The sequence below is a fragment of the Protomyctophum bolini genome (genome assembly GCF_963924005.1).
Source record: "Protomyctophum bolini genome assembly, chromosome: 10".
Taxonomy (NCBI): domain Eukaryota; kingdom Metazoa; phylum Chordata; class Actinopteri; order Myctophiformes; family Myctophidae; genus Protomyctophum; species Protomyctophum bolini.
In genome coordinates, this window is record NC_137871.1 from 14,708,081 (window position 1) to 14,734,922 (window position 26,842).

At 41.5% G+C, this 26,842-nt stretch overlaps 1 protein-coding gene across 4 annotated transcripts in view; it reads right to left on the reverse strand.

Annotated features, from left to right (window-relative positions):
* mid2 (midline 2) overlaps positions 1-26,842 on the reverse strand; it is a 156,936-nt gene that overhangs the window by 34,160 nt on the left and 95,934 nt on the right. For 3 of the 4 annotated variants that reach the window (XM_080774732.1, XM_080774731.1, XM_080774733.1), the window contains 3 exons: positions 13,778-13,843; positions 11,352-11,447; positions 167-274 (listed from right to left, as the gene is read on the reverse strand). In XM_080774732.1, coding sequence (XP_080630858.1) covers positions 167-274; positions 11,352-11,447; positions 13,778-13,843 — 270 coding nt within the window. The remainder of the gene's footprint in view (positions 1-166; positions 275-11,351; positions 11,448-13,777; positions 13,844-26,842) is intronic. The other variant, XM_080774734.1, reaches the window with a different exon arrangement.

Sequence of the window (26,842 nt, forward strand, 5' to 3'; positions counted from 1 at the left end):
CAGCTTCAAACTGAAATCTGAAGTCCTGCAACACAAGGCGGAAAAACAACCCGAGCTGGAATCAACCCGCCGACGTTGTGCTGATGCGTGATTGATGCACTGCACAAAATGCTCGACCACTTCTGAGGAATTCTAGCAGTGCGTGTGATGTACGAGGCAAGCGTACCTTGGATTCCTTGATCTTGACAGCAATAACCTGCTTCCTCTGACGGATGATTTCCACCAGCTCATCACACTCCTCCACCAGCTTAGTCTCATGCATGGCTGTGTTCACCTAGAGGACAGACAAGAGAGACGGTTACGCCCGCTATACAACCACACAAACCTCCAGTGTCCTGATTCAGTGCATGATTATATGTCCAAGTCCAGGTCAATCATATTCTGTTACAGAGGAATCGGATGTAAGTCTTTCCTTTTCACTCTCTGGTGAAAAGTTCCACTTGACACATTCAGCATAGCAACAAATGCAAACAAAACATATTCTGCCAATATACTGTCTCTAGAAAACAGCCTAGTATATTTAATTTGCGTTAACAATATTACTCATCTCTCAATAGTGCTAGAGAACGTCCATCAAAGGTAATATAACATTTTGCTTTACTGTGCACTATAAATCCAAATAATGTATTATATTATAATACATTATTTGGATTTATAGTGCACAGTAAAGTCTTGATTCATTCATTTTTTCCCAGGGACTTTTTACGGCAAACCTTTTCAAATCAATTAATGCTTTAAAGTGCTTTCAAATGCAATGATAACGTAACTTAAAAAACTCACACAATGATAATGAAAGCCAAACAATTCTGGCTTTTTTTAATTGTCCAACAAACTACAGTATAAACAAACTTAATCTAGAGAGCCCAGGCAGGTGTGAGCAAGCTTATGAATACACTGAATGTGTAACCACTTTGATCACTCTGGAGCATGTGATCCCTCCCTAACGGGATTCACACAGCAGACAAGCCATATTGGTGGTGTAATTGTGGAAATATTGATTTATTTATTCATGTAATCTTTTTCTCTATAGCCTCGAAGGCATGCAGACTATTGGGAGTAAAGATATTTCACAGACTGCAGAATAATGACTCAAAACTGTGGGGAAATGGTTCCATGCGGTGAAAACCTTTTCCATTGTGGTCATAATTTCACCACCAAATGTAGGATAATCATCCACCGTATACTGTACACACAGAGGAGATAGAAACCCCATATCATTGCTCTGAATGTGGCATCATTTTACTTCTCCAGGAATTGCAATATGGAGAAACACATTGCTCAGTGATTTTGGTATTCTATCCCAAAACTCAACAGACATTGCAAACAGGAAAGAAAACTTTGCCAACATTGTCTCACAATTTCACAAATGTATAATCCCTCCTCGGTGAAGGTTTTGAAGTATTGTAGACCACTGGTTCACAAACACTGGGTCGGGATTCGGGACCTATTTATGGGTTGTGATTTTTTTTTTATGGGGCCCTTTTTGTTTTTATTATTTAAAAACATTTTCCAATATATATAATTCAATTAATTTTTTTCATATTTCATGAAGAAATAAAAGACAAATCAAAGAAATTCCAGAAAACAATTGTTTAAGGATTAGTGAAAATTGTTGATCTGCAAGCTCACAATGTAGCGCGAAGTGCCGCACTGTGATCTTGTAGATCTGCTATTTTCAAAAGTTTGGGTCCCAGGCTAACAGCTTGAGCTAACAAGTTTTGGAACCACTGCTGTAGTGAATTGTCAGTGACAAAGAAGAGTCACCACTGCTGCTGACCATGGGAGCAAATAAGAAGCAATACCTGTACATGTTCCTATTGAAATAGTACAGTAGATACTTACAGCTGCATGCATTTTCAATGTTAATCCAATAGAAAACACCAGAGAAAAAATAGATGGCTCACACAAGACCGAGGCAATGCCAGTATAACTGACTGGAGAGAAGGCTTTAATTGCTGACTGTCGACAAGAATTCTCTCTTTAAGTGTTGTGGTGTGTGGTGTTTAATTACACCAAAGAATACAGGAGGGAAACCATACCAGTGCAGTGAGTGTGAGAAGCCTTTTCAGTCTCCTGGGAAACTTATGTAAGAAGAGGTTAATGTAAGTCATGGCCTTTATTGAATGTGCTTCATATTTAATACTTTGACAGAGATAACTGGGGACACTTATTGAACATTACCTCTGTTGCACTTGACTAAACTGCAAACTGATTTGACGTGTTTGTAAATGTTTTGTCAATATGTCTAATACTTTAATAAGTAATAATAAGGTAATTTAATAAGATGTGTGGGCCTTTTCTTGCGTATGCAGAGCCACTATTATCTTCCCAGTTATCCATGAATGAGATGGATGGATTAAAAAAAATATATATATATATATAGCTGCAAGTAGCGATAAGGCGGGAAGGCAAGCAGGAAGGCAATACGCAATAAGAACAATATGCACAATAAGCCATAGAAACATGGAAGACTGAACTTGAGAAAAAGAAGACCATGTGACAGGGTTGGTTTTAATCGCAGGATGGGGGGCCGGTTTCTTGAAGACTCATAGGCTGAGTTTTCAGTACCCGGATTTGAACCCATGACCTTGTGGTCCAAAGGCAAGAGCTCTAATGACTGAGCTATCTGAACACAATCACTTGTTTCATTGTAAACAGCAAAGTCATCCAGTGTTTTTGATAACAATTATGTGTGTCCTGGTTTTTGGGATCATTGTCCATTACTACAGTGTGTTCGATGTTCATGTGTTCACGTACAAACTTCTCTTCAACTGGGATTTCAGATAATAGTCCATAGATTGTGTGTAGAACGTTTCACGCAAATCTCTCAAAGATCCAGGCAGAAGATCAGGTATAAGCTTTTTTCAAACTGCTCAAAATAGCAGAATATCTGAGGGCGGAGCTTACTGGTCAAAGTGACAGATGTGTGCTCCATGAGTCAAGGAACTTGTGGAAACAAGTGCCATGAGTTATGCCTGTTCAAAGGTATCATTTTCAAAACATTGTTATAGCGCCCCCCTTTGGCAAATTGGAGTAAGACTGGTTTCAGTGCTATTTGGCACTACCATACTGAAAAGTTTCACAAGCATATGACGCTGCATGTATGTATTAGGGGCAGAGGAAGAATTTTCACAAAACAGCAATTTTCATTGGCTCATAAAAAACTTCATTTTTTCACTTTTCACACATTTTTTCACACAAGCTTTCGTGCATTTTGATCAAAGATCCTGGGAGGATAGATTTTAACAGTTTTTCATACAATTCAAAATGGCGGGTGTTCTAAAGGTCAGAGGTCAAAATTCAGAGCACGAAAGTTGTTCGGCATCAGGAGACGCATATGTGTATCAAAATGTCATTGCCGACGGTCAAACGGTTCATGAGCTATGCGCGTTCAAAGTTTGCATTTTCAATTGAGTGTTATAGCGCCACCATTTGGTCAATCGTATATTGACTTCGGGACTGCTTGGTCCCTTAATAATAATTCCGCCAGAATAGCAGAGGCCTTTCACACCCGGTCTGTTGTGAGTCTATCTGTCTGACAGTTTATGTGTGACACTTTGCACACACACTCCCAGGAGGCCAATGGGGAAGAACCTTTCAAAACATGTAACGGGTCCTTTGGCCTCTTAACTATTGAACCGTAGGTCATACAATATAATTGTTTCCTCCCTGGATTCTTTGGCTGATTCAAATAGGCCCACCCATTTGTGCTTGACAAGATTTACTGCCATTAGTTTGTGAGAGGGGCCTGTTGAGCATAATAATGCCACAAATCATGAATGAATCTGCTCCAAATTTGAATCACACATTTAGGGGCCTCGGTCTAAAGCCAACAGCATTTACACAAACACCCATTTTTTCCACCAAATTAGTAACAAATGCACTATAAATATTTCATGTGACAATGACCGTCAAACAGGGTTTTGATACTCATTTGCCTTCAATTGCATTCACAACTTTGAGGCAGAGCACCATCATGCCCAGATTGGAATCACATGGGACTCTTGCGATACTTGACTTTGACTTGACTTGAGATCTACTTTTAAAATTACCAGCTCAACAAGATCTACCCACCAAAAAATATATTATCCCATTGCTGAAAATATATAAAAAATCTGAAGTGAGTGGTGCAACACCGCCCCCTGTTGGTACTCTAAACATAGGGGCATAGGGACATTTCTGTTCAAAATGTACCAGATGGTGCTTTGGAATAGCGCCGCTGGCGTTACATATAAGACAAACGCACTTGTAATGGGAAATAAGATGGAACAAAAATAGTTGGTAGGTTTTTGGGTTCTTTGCCTCACACCTTTTTTATATAACTTTATAATGCTGGTGACGTTTGCTCACTTTTGAAAACAACACATTGCAGTGGGGGTTGTCGACTTTAAAAGCTGTATAGGGAGCCGACAGGCCCTTCTTGATGTCAATCAATCAAGTCACCTTAATTCAAGTGGCAAAAACGAGTATTGTGACGAGTATTGTGATTTTAGTATATAAATATTTGTTTTATATTTGAATTATATATTTTTAGGGGAATGTCATGTGTTCTACCTGCACAGCCTTTGTGATCTACCTTTTGGGCACCCCTGAGAGTACCTCCATGCCAACTAAAAAATGCAAACAGTTGCCCCATATGTCGTATAAATGCAGCTTCCTGGTGTCCTGGTGGTTGTACCCACGGCTGACACAGCCCTGTAAATGCATACCGGCATGACAGGGGTGCACTTTTCTATTTGTTCTGACCTACAGTAAGGGGTGAGGTTATTACCTTTTGGGGCTGTGAGACGTTACCAAGCCGACTTGTCTTCATTTATGGCTTATCTTACTGTATGTGTTTAGGTTGTGTGTTGTATAATCTGGTAAATGTTAGGTTCTTATCTATTTCATAAGAGAAGGGCCTCCTGTTATATCCAGTTTCATCCACATATTCAAAATGCAGTCACGTTTATTTCAAAGTTTATTTCAAACAGAAGTTGAGACTAAAGTTGGTCTTTGGGCACTCAAGGAGACGCACGGTTTGGGATCCATTATTTCTAAATGGATTAAACTGTAATAATAGTATTAAAGTTAAAGACGTACCTTTCCAACCCTTCAGGTTGGGTCGTAAAAGGTTGTACATTGTGGACTGGTAGTAAATACAGCCCTATACTGTACATGGAGTATTTCAATAAAGACACTCTTGTCTCCTTGTGATAGATGTCCCCATCTGTACATTTCTCAGGGTTGTGATTTTCTGTCACGCTGAAGTCTACCAAACCACTTATGCGCCACAACCTTGTCCCACACATCACTCCCCAATACTTATTACAACACTCACATGCACTTAAACCTCATTAATCTCTCTCTCTCTCTCTCTCTATACATACATACATACACACACACACACACACACACACACACACACACACACACACACACACACACACACACACACACACACGAACACACAATTCTTCAAAGAGCCGTCTTATGACTCCAGGTTAGTAATTGAGCAGGATAAATGCTCCCGTCAAGAATCACCATGGATTAATAAGTGAGCTGCTTGGCGTATCTGAGTAATGGCAACACTCTATCTCCTCTGCATGCAGTCCACCTCCCCCACTGGCACTCCCTTTATGTTCTCCTCCTTCTATTCAAACTACACACTGAATATCTAAAACAGGCGTATTGTAGCCCAAAGTCTATGTCAACAATCAGAATCCTGAAATCAGATTCTAAAAATGTCTTCCTGACATTGTAGATCCGCTATTTTTCAATAGCTAAAGCATAACATCATTCTAACACCAAAAGGGGTTCCCGCCCAAAATGGGTAAAATCTATTTAATCCGGTAGTGGACAATTAACCAACGAGATTCACTTGAGAACACTTCACACAAACGTTTTTATTTATTTTACATTTCCAATACCAATTTGTACTTTTGAGGTATATTATGATCATTATATACCAAAACCACTTTAGCGGTTTTAACTATAATAAAAATAGCAGATCTCCAAGATCTACTTGAAAGTTTCTGGACAATCTTATGAATTGTTTTGAAAAGAAGAAGAATAAAATAATTAAATGATAATTTGTACTTTTGAATAAGTATTTTAAAAAGCAAGCACTCCTTCTGACTGTACAAATTTGACTAGGCAACTAATATTTCACTAGGAGTATACTTTGACTTAAGTACTGGGATGGAGAATACTTCGTAACAAAAATCGTAGCAAGCAAGAAGCCAAAATAAAGTACATGTTTGAATGTGTGAGTATTGAGTAAGCACCACATGGAATGGAAGGGTGTTTTATAAGACCTTGCAGCTGCTGATGCTGTGAAGACTTAATACAGTGCTGAGTTACGTAAGAGCGTGATCTCCTCAGACAGACATGCCTGACATTACAGTACATCTACTGTAGGCCAACATTGTTCCTGATCTAGTCTGACATGGTCAGACGCATCTGTCTTTCAACATCAATTCCAGACTAGTCAGAATGTCTGGGTTTTGTCACAAAGAACTAAATCATTTTTAGGAGTGACTTGGACTAACAGAACAATTATGTCTGATTTTACCACAAAAATGTGTTACTGCAACACTCAGTACAAAGTACTGAAACTGTGGCTGGAATAATTTGATAATATTTCTGCAACAGTGCTAATTCCATGCACCGTGTGTATAGGTGAAATTGTGGCAGAACTCATCCTCAACCTCTCCACATTTACATAGCCCTACACAACCTATTATTTTGTCATCCCATAATATAACCATTCAAATACCAGATTTGTTTGGAAAGGGGTTTACAAATGTCTCCTGAAATAAAACTGGAACTGAAATTTCATGAAACACTGGCAGACTGCCCACCCTCTTAAATAATTGCATGAACACCTGACCCAGTAGAAAGCAAATGGAGTCTATATCCAACTTGATATGAAGGATTAGGTAGCCATGTAAGCTGTCTACACAGTGTGCCGTTAAATCAAATTCTACACAGTGGCTTCATAGTACATAAACCTGGACAGGTCTGGGCTAATGACTAGCAGCTCACTCTAAAATGGTATATGGTGAATTTATATAGCACTTTTATCCAAAGTGCTGTACAGAGATTGTGCAGTCACACACACACACACACACACACACACACACACACACACACACACACACACACACACACATACACCGATGGTGGCGGAAACCATGCATGGCAAAGATCATAGATCTGCACTGGAAACAGCTGAACAATTAACATAAATATAATAGGCAATAGACAGAAACTGTTACACATTTAATACACATTAAATGTGCTTTTTACGCATTAAATGTGTAAAAAGCACATTTAATGTGTGTGTGTGTGTGTATTACATTATAATTAATACAAAAATGGCTGTATGTGTAATTGCTGTGAGAGCTTGTGAGAGAGAATGTGAGGAAAACACCTGCATGTCCCTCACACTCATCGGGTACAGGTGCAACCCACCTAAACAAGCCGCCTGATACAGAACGGAAGAATGTGGAATGCGATGTGAATCATGACCATCGCTACTGCAACCCGGTTGCAAGTCACGCCATATAACAATGTTGGCTCACTGCATGGACTGTATGGATGTTAACTTCTGACATCTCTATTTTGGGCAGTGTTTGCAATGTGATGGCCGCCGGGCTATAAAAACAAAACAAAACATGAAGGCAGAAGCCTCCTCCCGGCTCCCAGGCAAAAACACTTATCAGTGTGAATGCATCTCTGTTTTCAAAGTCCAATGGAGGGATAACAACTCCCCAAAGCAGGCCCCGGAAGAAGGATGCTGTGTACGCGCTGACACACTGCTTTTTGATCTTATACGCCAATACAGTTGTAGACAAACACAGAGGAGTGGAATTCAGGTCAATGTCCCTGCAGACTCTCTTCCTCTGTGTTTCTCCCACATATTGTCTTGCATTATTATTGAGTGTTTGCTTCCATACTTTGTGTGTTTCTGGTCAACCGAAAAAGGTCATGGGTTATGGCACTTCTTTCCCCTTTCTCTACTCTGCCTCCTTTCACAATGCCCCTCCGCTCCAACCTCCCTTCTGATCCATCCCACTCTCGTCTTCTTTCCAATCCTCTACCCCTGTCTGGAGCTAGCGTGTGCCAATGCTCTTCTCTACTGCCTAGCCTGTAAATGCAGCCCCGCTTCTCGTGTTAATAATGAAGCTAGCCTTTTGACATCAACATCACATGTGGGGATAGCTCAGAGCACCGGGTGGAGAGAGAAAGAGAGAGTTCAGTTTCTTTTGATGATTTTGCTTAACAGTCGACAGCATGTTTTCCCTGTCTGTTTTAAATTCTTTCCAAAGAATAAGTGATGAGATCCCATCGGTATTCGGCAACGTTGGTGGCGTCAGTATATCAGCATGCAGGCGGAACGCAGGAGGAGACGGGTGATCCTTTCTTCTTGTGAAGATGAACGGTTCCGTCTGTAGTAAATTATCAGCCATCACTTAATTTGATTGATGAGCAGCTATACAAGACACCGTTCTTGGACCCTTGGGGAATGGCTTGGGGGGAGTGGGCGACCTGGGAGGGTGAAGGTTGGGATTTGGCACGTGCAAGAAGAAATGAACCCTGTGCATAGTGAGGTAGCGACTCGTGCATTTGTCTGTTGCTATTACTGTCCTCTTGTCTGGGAGGAATTACATGTGTGTAGGGAGTATGTGTGTGTGTGTGACTGTGTGTGTGTGTGTGTGTGTGTGTGTGTGTGTGTGTGTGTGTGCGTGCGTGCGCGTGCGGTATAGTGTGTGCACATGACAGATGCAATGTTGACACCACTGCTAAGTGCTTGAGGGTTTCAGCTGGCTATACTCAGCATCTCCCTTTAAATCACAGCACAGGCACAAATGAAAGAGGCCTTCAGCAGTGCAGCCACAAGACTGGAGAGGGTCTCATTCTGCACAGAGGAGTGCAGGTTGACTCTGGAAGAGTGTACGGTGGCCTGAACGGTTCTTCAAGGTTCTTATGAAATTATAGTGGTCAGGAGGTGCACGCACATCCAAACAATTCAACGGGTGCTCGAACTAATGAGATAAACTGAAACTGAAACTGAGTAGGAGAAGGTCTGCACACTGTTTTGAATGCTCCCAAAATATTGTATTACCATCAAACATAATGTTTCGCTCTATGTGGCATTCGTCAGCTATGATACCTGACGAAGGCCACCTTCTCCTTCTCTTTTGTTAAGAGTTGGCTGTACTAATTAATTGCCTTTTGGTAAGGCATACCAAACGTTTTCACTGTTTCAAGTAAATGCTAGTTGCCACATATTTTCAATATGGGTGGTTGGTATTGAACTGCTCAATTTAGCAATGCTACAAGTATGCCAATGTGCTAATATCCCATTTTAAGCGCACTACCGCCAAGCTCAAAGCAGTACTTAACTGGGGGTTAGCAGCGGCTTATATTAGGAGTTACAGTTGTACAATCAGATACGTTTTCCCATGGCATTGGTTCTTTCCCTTCATTTCAACCTCATCGCTGCCTCGCTAAAGGATGTATGGGCAGATTGTTTTCTGAGTGCTGCTTTAGTAGCGTCACATTGTTGAATCATGCTTGTCAGATTGGGGGAGTTTACATGCACATACTGTAGGCTGACAAAAGTCAGCCAGTATTTAATCAGGAATTGGATTCAAACAGAACTACATATGTGACAAATGAGTGCCTTATTACGGTTTTGAAGACTATTTTCGTGTTGTCTATTTTCGTGTTGTCTAACCTCGATGTGTCATCATAATGGCATCACGTGCAAACAAATCAGTTGGCTCCATATATAGGTACAAATGGGGCATATGCCTTTCTTACTCCAATAATTCTCTGCAGAACCAACTTGGTCTGCCCTGGAAAAATAGCTCAGCTTGGCACAAAGCAGAGATGCATGCATGTTACTACTGTTTGGGACAACGTGACATTTAACTGTCCCCAGCACAATCAAATATGGATGTTTAGACAAAGTCTAATATCTTCAGGCCCATTTGGAGTTATTGTAAGAAAATTAATTAGACCGTTTCCCTGGTGCTGTGTAGCCCTTTTTGAATGCTCAATCTTTGATCAGCAGCCAATGAAGATGTTTTCAAACAACAGTGCTATTTTATTGCTAACGCAACCATTAATAAAACAACAAGAGGAAAAGCAACGGAGAGAGAGAATCAATTAATCAAGCAATGAGAGAATGTAAGAAAGATTGGATTTAGTGTGTATGCGACTTGTGCTGGGGGGCAATACTGGCAGAGCTAAGCTGTATGCAGTCAATAACAGTGTCAGACCTGAGTGTTAATGATATTTCTGATCTCTAGGGAAGAGAAAAAGTGAGTGGACGAGAGTGAGTAACGCTATAGTATAGCCTCACAGCATCTGTGTCTCTCTTCCTCTCTGTCTCCTTACTTACTTCATGTCCTGCTATGATTTATTTATGGAAGCTGGTTTCTTGCTTTTGAGGGGCCCCTTCAACGTCTGGCTTTCAGAAATGACATGTGGGAGCCAAGTCTATTGACTTTTAATGTTTGTCTTTACGCAGTAACGTCATGTGTCAGCCATATATATATAGCAATAGCTATAGCAATAGCCATTCCACAAGTGTGATTTTTAAAACCTCAAACGTGGACGAATGGGTAGACAAGTTCTATGCACTAGTGTACACACACACACACACACACACACACACACACACCTTCTCATACAGTACGTGCACATGTCCTGTATGCATTCATATCGCTCAAGCATCAATTCATCTCTCACATAAGCACACGCAGTTGCGCACGTGTGCACACACAGGTGCACACCATAGACTGTAAAGAATATGGACAAAGCGTTCCGCGGGTCTAACATGAACATAAAATGAAGCCTGTCAGTCCTTGAATTGTAAATCGCCATCTTTCTAGATCCGTTTGGGCCCAGCTGGCCATTGGCTGGCCCAGACAACGAGGCGGGACTTCCCCCCTTCTTCTCCGTTGGTTATTATTTTGACTCGAGTGGGTGGGGAATCCCGATCATAGACTGTAACGGTAGCCACGCCCCTCAGAACATACGCGACTTTATGGTCATTTTTTTTTATAAATGGGACCATAATTTTCCAAAAAGAATATTATGACATTAGAAATGAGACTTTAAACTAGTGACTGGAAGCAGAAAGTATTCATGACCATGTTTATTAAGGTAATACAGTCTAGGTGAAGTTGGGCCCAAATACATGGACTTCTATGGGGCTATGGGTTTTTTTGGGCCTAATGACAGCGCCACAACAGGCCATTATATGAACTTTCAGGAAATCCCGATTTCCTTAGTAGCTTCACAAAATATCTGTCTGACTGCCCCCCTGGTGCACACACACACATCTCTTTACCCACCTCAACCTGTTGACAAATCTGGATGAGCTTGGCCATTTGGTTCTCCAGCTCACTGTTCCTCTTCACCAGGTTGGTCAGGTTGTTCTCCAGAGTTTGCTGTCAGGAGGGATGAGAAAGATGGCGGAGGTGGGGAGACAGAACCGAGGAGACAAGAAGACGTTGTTATTGCAAACACAGAAGTGTACACAAGAGCAGTATAGGTTAGGGATGGACACATATTTTTCATAATACTGTTAGATTTTTCTCCATAACATACATTACAGAGATGGTTCTTGAGGGGGTTCCAAATGGACCCTTACAGTTACAGGTCTGTACATCTGAGTGTACAAATGGAACCAAATGGATTTGTACACTCTCAGTTATATTACCATGCATGCTTGTGAAAAGGCCAGAAAATCAAGTTCTCCACTCTCCACTGTTTTCCTTAGGGTTCCTCTTTTGAACGTGCATTATACTAAAACTTATATCTTACACCTCAAAATGAGATGTACCACTCTTCTTTAAAATGCACTTAGATTGTGTAATGTAGGTTGCATGTGACATAATCCATGATTAGATCCCATATGCATGTACTGTATGCATATGGATGGACCCAAATCACAAAATATACCGGTCTATACAAGAATAGAATTATTATGGTTTGATGTGGGTTATTTCAAGGTTTTGAGAGACATCATCAGATCAGATTTCAATAACCATCATGAATAGGCTGTTATATAACAGAAAGAATATATACATTTAAAAAATGTAAATAACGGAATGAAATCCTATCAAACTAAGAGTGACAAAAAATAAATCCATTCCAATAGTATGGCTATGGAGATAACCATACAACGTCTTTATATACCTGCTCGATACAACTTCCACTATTTATAGTCAAGTCAAGTCAGGTTTATGTGCATGTCCCAAATTGGGCTATTCATGTTATTCAGATAAAAAGGCTCTAAAAACAGTAACAAAAGGACAAGAACAGGCAAATACATACATAGTCACAAGATCCAGAACCTATAAATAAAGTGCAAACTGCAACCATCCTCCCACCCACCTCACCCCTGAAACAAAAACAGCTCCCTCCTCCTGCTTCCCTTATTAATGGTATGAATAGTAGTAGCTGTTCATCTTATTGCTTTTTGGATCTGAGTCATAACATTTGAGAAAGAATACAATACAATCTTAAATCTGACAGTGTAAAACTTGACCTATTTGGGTCCCTTTTTATACAAATCAGTTGCCCTTGATGATTATAATGTAGGCAACAATGACCTTTTGATGATTATAATGTAGATGATTATAATGTAGGCAACAATGACCTTTTGATGATTATAATGTAGATGATTATAATGTAGGCACCAATAACCTTTTCTGCTCTTTGCTAGGTGTTCGTGAATTAGTCAGAAATGGGCACAGTATTGTTTTGGAAAAGCATGTTCTGCAAAATGTGCATGTTTTCTAGTATTATCTCATGACAAGTTTATGACTAATAAAACAGGTTTACATAACAAGTGTCTTAAAAAAACAAAACTAAAATGTTAGCCTCATTATCTACAGCTGAAATTGGGTCCTGCCTTGTTTCTTCCAGCATCTACAATCCCATGCAGATTTATTGTTGTACGATAAATACACAGCATCATTAGTGACCACTGCTTTCATACTGTCTGTTTAATTGCTTTAAACCGTCTGATCTAGCCTCTATTGACTTTGAAATCATGCAAACCATCATGTGATCCCTGAGAGATGAAAACAATCGTCCTTTTTGGATGTTTTAAATATGCAATTATTAGCATTTCAAAACCAAGACTACGTACCCAAATCTGAATTAAAAGTGAGCAGGTGCATACACACACGCACGCGCACACACACACACACACACACACACACACACACACACACACACACACACACATGCATGCCCACTTTCTCCCCCTCCCTCTCTCTCTGTCACACACACACACACACACACACACACACACACACACACACACATCAAAGCATGTATACAGCCACAATAAGAGGAAGATGGACACAAGCTTTGAATAAAACTTCTGTTGGTTTATGTAAAGGAAACAAACCGGGGATGGCAGTGAATGACAACAAGCATCAAAACAACAGAAAATGCAAAGAAAACAGCGGAATAATGAGCTGGTAGTCTGTCAGCCTCCCTCCAAAGTGACATTACAGTCTACTGTACGTATATCTTTCAATTAGCCTGCCTGTTGCTCTGTCTGTTTGACATTTGCGCCCACTTTACCCAACTTATCTACCTGCCTTCTTCTGGTGGTCCCTATACTCCCTAGTCCCTATCTATCGTATCCATCCTCTGGTCTGTCAGTCTGTCTGTATTCCATCATTAGGAAGGTGGGGTGGGTCACTTGGGTGGGGTGGGGTGGGGGGGGGGGGGGTGTTGAAAAGGCAACCGGGGAACTCACCGCAGCGCTTGTCTTTGAAGCCTCCATTACCGCGTCTGACACTCTGCCCGGGCTCACCTGATAAGCCTACGAACACATGCGCACGTACACACAACCACAGACACAGACAGACAGACAGACAGACAAACCTTACTGGTCTGATAGCACACGTCAATCAATCACACAGAGGCACCGTGAATGGAAAGGGTGCCTCTGTATAGGTCTGTGCCGCCCGCCTGCAGGCCATCCTATAAGTAATGAGTACTACTGTCTGCCATTCTGCTAGTTGACACTGGGTCTTTGTTATCCCATTGACAATCGGCAGAAGGTTCTTGCAGTATGACTAAAGCCTGTTCAATCTATTCGGCCTTGTTCAAGATAGCACTCTGAAACACTTGAGCGCTCGTTCTGTCAATGTGCATACTGTGTGTGTGTGTGTGTGTGTGTGTGTGTGTGTGTGTGTGTGTGTGTGTGTGTGTGTGTGTGAGAGCGTGCGCAAGGGGTTTGATGTGGAGCATCAGTGAGAGGGGACAGATGGATCATTAATTAGCAAGCTGGAGACGTTAATGATTAATACATCAGAAAACAGCTGCCTCCCTCCAGACCTCAGTGAAGCAAACTTTGTGTGAGCGGATATGCATGCGTGCTCATGTGTGACTTTGCATCCACTGCCTTTTTGTGTAGTAATGTGTGAGCACATGAGTGTATGTCTGTTTGAAATGCATGCATGCAATTTGAATTCAATTAGGGGTAAACAAGTTTGCACATTTGACTAATTCCTTTATTTCCTTGTATAACATTATTATTATTGTTGTCATTGCTTCTACAATGTCTGCAGAACCAGAAGAAATGTATTTTACGCTTGCATAGCCATGATGTAAAAATAAATAAACCTTGTGTGAGTGTGTGACTGACTGTGTGAGAGAGAGAGAGAGAGAGAGAGAGAGAGAGAGAGAGAGAGAGCGAGAATATGCATGGTGCATGCGTGCTCGCTGTTAACGTCTCTGGAAAACAATGCCTGCTTGTGTGCGCTTAATGTGCTTGTCTTCTTGCACATAAGAAGCCCCGGAGCTTCCAGTCCAGGCATTCCAGTAGCCATCAGACCAGCAGCGACCATGGGAGAGAATGGCAGGAGAGACAAGCGGCTCATTAAAACACACTGCAGACTTCAAAGACAGGCACACATACTCAGACGAGGGATGGTAGGATGAGGCAGAGAGGAAGGGAGTGAAGGAAGAAGTCCAAACAAAAAGGGAGAAAGAGGAGAAAGATATAAGAATGGATGGGCTGACAGAAATAGAGGAGTGGAACAGAGGGGTGGACACAGTGGGAGTGCACAGGGAGTTGCAGGAGCGAGGCATAATGATGAGCTTGCTGGGTATAGTTGTGGGCTCTCTATCTGTTTTCTTACATTATCTTTCTATCGTGCTCTCTTTTAGTCCGGTTTCTGTCAGTTGTGGTACACGTAAACACTGACAGCACATCATGTTGTGTCACCACTCTCCAAATAGTATGACATCATAGTGTAGCAGGGATCCTCTGAGGGCACATGTATTGTCAAAAGAAAACCATGTTACTTCTGTCCAGGGTAAGATGAAACTAAAAAGATACTAAGATGAAACTTGTCATCTAAAACTCCCCAAACAAATAAGAAAGACACCAATTAAAATCTGTAAAATCTGTTTAAAATTCAAATTCAGATTTCGAGACACAACATACCGTAGTATGAAGTGGACTTTAATTTACCACATGAGGGAGATTGAGATAATACTGTAGAGCGTTCTCTACAGTACTGGATTGTGAGCTTATAGATCAGCCCTATTTTCGGCACAGGACACTGATGGAGTATAAATTTGGCATTAGCAAGCGCCAGTAACACTGTGCAGTGGCTGGAGCTTTTGGTCATTATGACGTCACAACATAAGGCAAGCAACAAATGAACAAGCAACAGAATAGACTGTCCTATGGCTATAAGTACTTGACTCCAAAGTCTTTTAGCCTTTAATGACTGCAGGATCCTCCCTAGTGCACAAGCGACTGAGAAAGAGAGAGGGAGAGAGATGTTGAGAGAGCGAAAATGAGGAAAAAGATTAAGCTTCAGAAAGAAAAAAATGAATTTGGGCCGTCCATGCTCACTTTACAGCTGTTGTTAACAAGATGCTTTTCGGAGCCAGGGAAGTGTCAGTAACACGAGCCTCCTGGGAAATGCGGTTTCTGTCTGAGGATAATATTCCATAGGGCAGAGCTCCTGAGACCGTCACAGAGTGGTAGCAGATAAGAAATGGAAGGCACGGTTGTCCCATAACCTGCTTGCCTTGCTGGTGCACAATTAATAAAAGCTTGCTGAACAGCAGCTAAAATAGCCAATGTTTTCCTTTATATTCCAATAGCGGCAGATGCTCAATTCAGTTTGCTTGGTTTTGCTTCCTGTGTATTGCCATCTTGTGTCTTGCCCAGTTGATTTACCATTAGTTCCAAAAAGTGAATGAATGTAAAAAACGCTTCCATTTCATGCCCAAAAATGTATGAGTGGATTGAATTCAAATGAGGTTAATTGAATATTGAACACTAAACAAATTAATTTGACCCTAAAATTAGCAACAACTGTGTGGATGTTCAAAACACAGCAGGAAGAAATTGATGAAACAAGAATGCTGCCAGACACCCACTTTCGCTTGCGAATTCTGATTGAAACAGAAGGAGACACTAGAGGCGGCAGGGAAGGACAAACTCTACAACCTTACTCAGCCCCTCGGGAGATTTGGCCCTCGAATCCCAATGGCTTCGTTTCTACCTGCTGTTATTATGCAAGAAAGCCATTGTAAATGGCCAGAAATTCAATAATAATTCTTATTTGTATTCACATGGGAGGATAAGGTTCAAGGAAATTTCTCAAAAGAGCTTATATTTGTGTCTCTGTCTGAGAGAATTTCTTTGAATCACAGGCTGTGCTTTCAGCTGTCCAATTACAGTATATGTGTGGATCTGGAGTGGTCCAAGAGCACTAAAAACAAGAAAGAATATGAAAGAGAAAAAAAAAACAGTTCAAAATGTGGGCAAACGCAGAAACGAACATGGCATTAACCAGAACCAAATACTATTACTTCCAGCTACCACAATCTACAAGCTATTGTTAGATGAATTTAGATTAGATTTCAGGCTGAAATGCTATGAGAAGAAAGGGTGGTTAAAGGATGGAAATCCTAGGCTTACGTAGGGTTATTGAGGAATCACAGCTATGCAACATCGATTTCTCAAAGGCCTTTGATTCAGTGGACAGAGCCAAAATGTTTGAAATTCTTAAATTATACGGTATCCCCGACAAAATGATCAATGCCATAAAAGTTATATATAATGTACAAATACCTCAGCGATCATCCTTACTCCTGACGGAGAAACACCATCATTCCCCATCCTTGCTGGCATTCTCCAAAGTGACACACTTGCCCCGTTTCTATTTATTATTGTTGATTATGTTCTTCGTATGTCAGTTGATACTATCAATGATAAGGGCTACCAACTACACCCTAGGAGAAGCTCTCGTCATCCTGCTAAATACCTAACCGACACTGAATTTGCTGATGACATCGCGCTTATCAGTCAATCATTGGAATACTCTCATGCTCTCCTTCAGTCTCTTGAGCAGGCCTACAACTGTGTTGGTCTTTATCTCAACGAGATGAAAACTGAATATGTAAACATATGCAAATCCAACAATAACCACATTATAAAAACACTTAACAACACACAACGGGTTGATGAGTATTTGGGTTCATATATATCTTCTTCCCAAAAGGACTTTAAAACTAGGAAGGGTATGGCCTGGTCAGCCTGCAATGACATGCATAAGATCTGGTCATCCCAGCTTAGTAAGATGTTAAAAGTAAAAATATTTCGGACGACCGTTGAGCCGATTCTACTCTATGGCTCCGAGACATGGACACTTTCAAAGAAACAAGAGAATGGGGTGACAATGAAGGACCTGGGACGGGAAGTCTGGCGTAGCATTGTGGAATCCATGATCTCGACCGCGGTCGAAAAATGATGATGATGATAAATGAATGAATGACCAAGCTGAAGAGCGTACAGCATATCTGCCTGCTGAATATCAGAATCTATCAGAAGTTTTTCTTTGTGTGCGGTCCTTATCCTTATCCATCTACAACCTGTTCTCGGCCCAACTGGCAACAGGAGGCTTTTGTACAACTCAACGGGTGAGAAAATTGATTAGTTTGAGCTGTAAACGGTGCAGAAAATAACAAGTCCTTGCTCTCCTCATCTAGGCTTTGCCAGAATGTAAGATTTCTGAAGGTCGTGACTTCGTAGCTGAGGATTGGATATGTAATATTCTTTACCAGAATAGGTAACAGATGTGGGTAGCCACTGTGACTCCTGCCCAAAGACATTATGATCATGGCTCAGCCTAGCCATAGCTGCTTAGAGTAGCAATTTCTGTATCTGAGAACAGCATAACATAAAATATTTTCAGTGGGCAGCATCCTGACTGAAGGACCTGGGCTTTTTCCAAGTTAAATTTCCAGAGGGGCCGAGGACAAAAACTGGCATCTGGGCATGTGCCACCGCATATGACAATATGCTATGGCTTGCCAGATGCCACTTTTTGTGCTCGATGACTCTCTATCTTTTTGTCAGTTCAGTTTTGTACAACATGTACAACATGTTGTACTGCCTTCAACCACTCTTCTTGGTTTGGAGGAGCAATAAGGCCAGATGTTTTAACTTTCATGAGGGCACAATTTCAGGTGTGTGTGTGTGTGTGCGTGCGCCCGTGCATGAGCACGGGCTGACTGAGTTATAATACGTGGAAACACTGCACTGCTACAAGAACAATTTCACATTTTTTTAAGCATTGTGTTTTCATCACTTTATCAGTTAAATGCTGTGAATATTTCAATTTGGGGGTACAAAGTGTGTGGAAGAGTTTGAATAATGACAGGCTAGTCCATGACAGCAATGGAGCAGCTTTGTGAGCCTGCACTTCAATAGCTTATCAGTGAACCCCTGTCCTCTGTTCACAGCTCCCCCAGCAGCAGTTCTGGGAGACCGCCTGCAGCATGACAAGCCTCAGCAACGCTCTTCTCCTCCTGATTAGTTTCACTTACAAATGAGGGGTTTTTTATGCACAAATTAATTTAGCACAAAATGGCTCCCGCACATAATAGTGGATAACATACGTGTACTTTGAGAGAGGCAGACACAACTAAACGCAGAGAGAGAGAGAGAGAGAGAGAGAGAGAGAGAGAGAGAGAGAGAGAGAGAGACACACAACACAGTTACACCATATTGTTTTTTGTAGTATGGCTGTCTAGCTGGTGCACTCATTTGCCATGGCTATTCATTCATTGTTGTGTTAGTTCTTAAAGGTTCTGTATGCAAAGCGTATTGGTGAAAGCGGCTCCTCGCACTGGGAAGTCTCTGTTTGTCCCCCATCTCCCCTCTGAATCATCTGAACAATGAGAAATATTCACTAACAGTGAGATGGTTTCAACAGATGGCTGGTTTAAATGTTGGCCCACTTTTCCTCCCAACATGCCGATGATGTCCCTCTCATTTATTCTTTTTGGTTAATATTATTCATTTTATTATGCAGGCAACAGCTGTTTCCAACTTTTTCCTCATCTTTAAAAAAAGAATTGCCTGTTTTCTATCCCACAGCATAGTTGAATTGTAGAATCATGCTACCTTCCCATGATTTATTTAAGAATAACTACATTTCTTTCATAGTAGTAATTCTAACATCAACCAGCTATAGAAATGGGTACATACTGTAATAGACTGCTGAACAGAAAAGATGAGGATCTGAGTCCTCCTAAAAGCTTTTCCTCACATATCACAATTATTTGGGTTTCTCTACAGTGTGAATCCTCTGGTGGCTTTTAAGGCCGTCCATTCGAGAGAAATGTTGTCCACACTGATCACACCCATAGGGCTTCTCTCCAGTGTGAATTCTCTGGTGGCTTTTAAGGCCTGACATTTGAGAGAAGTGTTGTCCACACTGATCACACCCATAGGGTTTTTCTCCAGTGTGAATCCTCTGGTGTGATTTAAGATTTCCCATTATAGAGAAGTGTTGTCCACACTGATCACATCCATAGGGTTTCTCTCCAGTGTGGGTTTTTTGGTGTATTTTAAGGTGGGTCAAATGAGAGAAGTGTTTCCCACAATGATCTCATCCATAGGGTTTCTCTCCAGTGTGAATCCTCTGGTGTATTTTAAGTCTGGTCATTGTAGGGAAGCGTTTACCACACTGATCACATCCATATGGTTTATCTCCAGTGTGGGTTTTCTGGTGTGTTTTAAGGTGTGCCATTTGAGAGAAGTGTTGTCCACACTCATCACATCCATAGGGTTTATCTCCAGTGTGGGTTTTCTGGTGTGATTTAAGGCCGTCCATTCGAGAGAAATGTTGTCCACACTGATCACATCCATAGGGTTTTTCTCCAGTGTGAATCCTCTGGTGGATTTTCAGGTTGGACTTGTCATAGAAGTGTTGTCCACACTGATCACATCCATAGGGTTTCTCTCCAGTGTGAATCCTCTGGTGTGATTTAAGGAATGAATTGCGAATTAAATTTGAAATATTATGTAAAGAGTTTAATCAACACTAGGATTTTACAGTGTAGGCCTGTACGGTATGTCAGGGAAATGGAAGGCTGCTCGGAAATGTCTGCTAAACCCACATAGGGCAATAGACACGTTATTCTCATCCTGACAAAACATGACACGCAGAATACATGGGTTAGATATACTGTCTGTACTGCAAGATGTCATTTGCCATGGACAGATACTGTACACAAGCATAACATTACAGAGGCATTCTCAGGCCTTGAGTTCATCCGTGATGATGTCACACGGTTCTACTTTCAGTCGAGAGAAAAGATCACCAAGTGGGAAGAATATCCTGTCATAAGCTTTTCAAATCAATAATGCTACACCTCTGTTATTTCAAAGATTACAACTATAGAATACATTAAAATGACCTTTTGACCAAAACGTTGCCTAAATTATTGGTGTAGAAGACTATAGTGACCTTGCTTTTTCCAAAGATTACAACTATAAAATCAGAGTAAAGTAATCTGGAATGAGTTACAGAGAGAGAGAGAGAGAGTGAGAATCAACATTTTAGTTGCTACTGTATATTGTTTTCCATTGCTTGCAAACAGAATTTGAATACAAACATGCATAAATATGAACGATGCGATTGCTGTGGCATATGCTTAGACAAGTACTCATTCCGCTGAGATGTATAAATGCAGGACTCGTGGCCATTGCTGACATGTAGTGGTTAAGCCACTTGACTCTGGAATCGTTTTGTTTTTTAAAGAAAAGAAAACAACATATTCTTATTCATCTGTTCTTCTCACCAGGCACCTGTCACAATATGTGGAAATGTTTCTGCACTGACACTGCAGCAAGTCAGCGTTGTTTGTATCCGTGAAGAGCAGTGGGTACTGTAGGCTGTCGCTACAGCAAGCTGTAACCTACTTCATTATAACTTGCAGTTATACTGATTCATGTCGGTGGGGAATGCTAACAAGGGCAGCAAGCTGACAGACAAATGTACAAACTTTTTTCTCCTTCTCCTTATGGTGTGATGAGTGCCTGGTGAGGAGAAATAACGGGCTGATATGCAATGGTGTCCCTTTAAATGCTCTGTGTTGACAGCTGACGTGTCACCTGTGGCTCTGCTAGAGGCTTGTTGTGGCAGAGCATGAGCATGCCATTTAAATGCTGAGCGCCTGATGAGTGAGTCAGCCTGTGTGCCAACATCATGAGGTCTCTCTCTTTCTTCTCTTTCTCCCTCGCTCTCTACACTGACCCCGCTGTCCACCTATTCCGTCTCTGACACTTCCAGTGTCCCATTTGCATTCCTCTGCCTCGTCAACTGTCCTGCTCTCTTCCACGTCTCCTCAATTGTGCCCTTTATATCCCCTTGCCTTCCAATTTCACGTCCATACTGTCGGCTTTGACTGGGAGAAACAAAATGGCTGCAGCAATACTGTCCCTGTCACAGCAGGATAGGTCAGTTTGTAGTGTAGTGTTATTGGCGTGAGGAGGCCTATTTTACATTGCCAATGTAGACCAAATTCATTTTAGCAACCACACATGAATAGTAGTAGTTTCAATACACATATTAATGTACTAAATATATTTTTCAGCAGATCTTTTAGTCTGTGAAGCTCACTATGCCCATTTAGAGACAATCCTACTGTACGTTGCGTTGCAGGTACAGGACAGTGAGGACACATACACTGTGTGGATGGACTAGGAATGAACAGTCAGCATGCAGTGAGATATGGTTTATCAGCTTCAACAGTGTTAATCAAAGTCCAACTTTGGCTGTTTGTACAGTATAAGCACATAGTTTGACAACAAAAACAAATTCCTTTTCAGGGCACCAATTGTGCTCTCGCATTCAATATTCTGTACAATCCTGGACTGATATTGAAGGTGGACTGTTGTAATTTGCACCTTGTTGCTCGCTTCTGATTCTGAGTCAAACTCCTTGGATCAAGTGTTCAGTTGATGGCCATGATGGAGTCTGAAAAGGTGGGTTTTCAGACTATGACGGGAGATTGGGAGTGATGCTGCAGTTCTGACTGCAATGGGAAGTGCATTCCACAGTTTTTGGAGCCAGAAGGGAGAAGAGTAAATGCCCATGTAAGCTTTTGATTCATGTGGGGGAAAAAAACTTGAACTATATTACCACTTGCAAGCAAGCAGTTAGGCTGTGTTTGCTGCTGTTTCAGCGGTATAGGAAACAGGAGATAATGAAATCCAGAGACCTGTGACACATAAAGATTTGAGGCGTTTCCCCCAGAGTCTTTTTAATGCTGGCTGTCAGCTGTGTGTGGAGACCCCTAATTTCACCTGCACAGGCTGTGTGTGGTACAGTAGGCCATGCATAAACAGACTGTACATGTACCGCACAGTACAGTATGTGCACACAAACAAATGCACATTGCACACAGACATAAAGTGCAAAGGTATAAAATGCGTCCGTAACCCGAAAATGGGTCCCAACCCACTGTTTGGGAAACACTGCACGCACGCACGCATCTCTCCTACAGTATAATCTGATGTCATAAACCATAATGCACTTTACTGTACTGTACTCTCTCTCTACTTTGTGTAATTGACAGCCAAGACAGTAAATCATGTCCCCATCGAGTATTTATAGGTGAGGTCATACGTAACATCTATATATGATCATCGTTATACTATGATAGCTTCTGGCAGATTACCAAAAGATCTGCACTAGACAGAAGGCAGAGATATGAGAGAGGGAGCGTGAGACGGACGCTTTGAGGGTCTGGAAGTGCAGCCAAGCATCCGTGTGGCGTATCGGTGCTCACATACAGCAGTGCACTGGTTCCCAAACCGTGGGTTTAGACCCATTTGTGGGTCACGGAGACATTGTTTCGAGTGCCTTTATTTTTTGTTTCCTACATTTTGTTTTTTATATTATTTCAAAAGAAATAAAATTAAAACCCATTCATTCAATTTCATGAATAAAAAAAGAAATACAATCTGAGAAAGATGAACAAAATGTTTAAGAAGTAGTGGAAATAGCTGATCTACAAGCTCACAACACTGCCCAAAGTGACACGTTGTGAGCTTGTAGATCTGCTATTTTAACTAGTTTGTGTCCTGGGCAAACATCTAATTTCCCTTTTGGATCACAGGCTAAAAGGTTTGGGAACCACTGCAGTAGTGTATAGATGCTGGCATACTAAGACAAATTGTTGTGAGTCTAGCTGTGACATGCTGGGGGACACTATAGATAGATATGCATCCAGACAATTACCCAACAAGGTTGCAGAAATGCAAACTCCTCCGAGGAGACGGCCCATGTGCAACATCACATAACATAACCTCCAGGGGCGACTTGGGTTCCCCCGGATACGCATTCCTGATTTGGTTAGACGCCAGACTTATAGCGTAAGGAAACACTGTGGACAGTGTCTGTGACAGCTACACGACCCGCTGCACATAGGAAAGAATCATTCCGCACGTTCCTGCGTCTGCATGGTTGAACTGCTGCGGCGGTCTGACTCAGGGCCAGGCATTCCTCTCTTTTATGACTCCCTGGCTCCCGGCTGAACTTCCTTTTTTGCACCCCAAGCTTCACAGAGAAACTTCACTCTAGTGGCGGACGTGTGATGTCGAAATCTGAATCCCAAGTGAACTGTATACACACCAAATATCTCACAATAAAGAACATACTAGTTTTCTGGGATTACTGAGACATCACTGTTACGCAAAAGAACAAAAAAAAGAGGAGAAGTGGAGAAATGAAACCCCCTCGGTAATGTGGTGCTAGGTGACTGAAGGGCTCGGTAATGAAAAAATATCTAATTGAATTAGCCTGACAGCCAAAGTGTTTTATAAGTGCTGACGGCTGTAGCTCCCCCACAGGGAAATCACTGCAGAAGGTGCCTTGCAATTGCCTTGAATCAACACACAGGGACAGGAAAACTGATGTAAATAGATGAAGGACCGGAATGTTTGTGTGAGTCTATTAAAGTGTTCAAAGGTATTTCTATATGCACATAAGTAAACCCTTACACATATAGACCTGCTCACCCCAAAATCGTGGGTTTTGTTTGGTTTATGAAGCTTCCCTTTGAAAAAGCTGGTAGTTTTTTTTGTGTGCTCTGCACATCTCCAAAGCAAAGCATTAATATAGTGTTTTACAACTAAATCTGGTCTTTAGACATAGCATTACCGTAATTGAATCTAGGTTTGACGCAGGCATGCAACTCGGGACAGTCTATGTTGGTACAGGCCAAACAGCAATCAACGCCACACTAATTTGGTCAATGAGGAAATATGCAGGACGGTTTGAGTAGGAAACAAGTGCTCCTCTGTCCCCAATTAACACGATAAGTGGGTTCCGACAATGACGACGTGACGGGCTTGTTATGTTTCATGGCAGTGCGTTGAGATGTTCTCTGTGGATACTTCACGAAGATCAAGTATATTCACGGATAAATTAGGGCAAAGTGGGCGAGCACACACGCAGACACACACACACACACACACACACACACACACACACACACACACACACACACACACCCTCATGGTAGTGAATGTCATTTCATGTGGACCTTTGTCTGGACAGGGTGATAGCCGCTTCTGTCACCACCATGCTGGGCAGAGAAGATAGGTGACATGTCTGTTTTTAGAAGCTCATAAAAGAGGTCCCTGTATGAAATTAGGCATGCATCAGTGGCCCAACCCCTCTCTGTCTTTCCCTAATTGGCTTTAAGAGACTTCAGGACCACACTACAGTACCATCACTAACCTGTGCTCTCCCTCTCATGTGAAATATGCATGCACTGCACAGACGGGAGCTTTGCTCATAAATTCTGCTGCTGTTCATACAGTAGCTGTTATGTTCTGTAGGGTCACTTATTGTACAGAGAACTCTCAATCAGTCAGAGGAAGATCAAGATGACAGGGTTCATTATTTATTTTCATTGGTTGCCATTTCGTGGTTGGACAAAAATCCTTTCTCTCCATCGACTATACCATTGAAATAACGTGTTTTTCAGTTGCTTCGTATTGATATTCTGTGCATTCAATTCTTATTTTAAACTTGGTGTCAGTAAAAAGGAACATCACAGGTGCAGTATGTGACTGCAGGCATATCATGTTTTCCAAAAAGACGGAACAAGGCAGAAAGAGCCTGCTGGTTAGTCAGTCAGGGACCAATCTGGGAACCCATGGGCAGAAAAAAGAAAAAACTGCACCCTCTGCATTTGCCTCTGGGGGCAGGCAACGGTAGAATGTGTATAACAGGAAGTTGGCCCGTTTGGCCCGGCATCAGCCCTCCACTTCCTGTGGTGTGCCTGTGTATTCATTCCCACTATCAACAGTGTAATGTATAGACATTCTGAATGGCCCTGCTGACGGTAGTGCAGAATCTGTTCTTGAGAGATTAGTCAGGGACCAATCAGAAGGCTGACAAATGGTGAATTGAGTTCCAACTGTCATCATTTTAATGTATTAATAATATTATCATTACACCAGCAGTGTATGGACTGATCCCTGGGGAATATGACCTCTATTCTTATCTGTTAGTCTTTCTAATACTGCAATTTGCACTCTAATCAGATTATACAGTCATTTAAAATGTAAAATGAAGCTGTTTGGATCCTGAGTTTAGACTACAGAGAGCTAAATCCACGGTCACAGGCCCAGACACAGTCTCTGGGTTGAGATTCATGTTTGTTTTTCTTGGACTGTCTTACGGTCAAATTTCCCCTGTCTCCCAACACAATATGTCAACGTCACTATGATAGATAATGGTGTGTGTGAGGGAGTGTTGTGTCTATGTTTTTGTGCATGATGTGTGCATGCAAGTCAGTTTTGGGACAACAGAGATTCACAAGAATGGAATGCATGCTGGGAAACATCTATGTCCAAGGCAGCTGTGTCTGAGACAGAGGTCTGAAATTCCTGTCGGCCAGCCAACACAAAACAAATCCATTGAGATGAACACCCTCTGAATAGTCACTCACAAAAGGGACGTTTTTCATCAAATTATGTATACAAAAATCATATGACATACACTGCATTCAAAATAGGGTGTAGGACTCATTAGTCACAGAGAGTTCATCTGTCAGTATTGAAAGTAGTTTTCGTTTTTTCTCACCCAACTCGAATTTAGTTCAAGGGTGTTTTGCAAATGAACCCACAGTCCACACGGGACAACAATTGTCATAATTTTAATGGTGCTGCACATTGGAATGCACAACCTGGTGGAATAATAATAATAGATGCTGCCTTGCAGAAACATTTGTAAGCTATATGCCTTCGTTGGACTGCCGAATAGAACAGTGGCATTTTGTCATTGTTTGTACAATATGGATTTAACATCATGAGATGACAAAACAACTGGGGGAAAAACACATTTGGCTATTTGCTTCAGATAATTTCATGGTACAGGTATTTTCAGAATGATGATGTTTCAACCCTCCCTTTCATGTTTTTCAAATCAAGCTACTGTAGCTATATAGCTTTCACTATTTCAGTGTTGAGGATGAATCAGAGGTC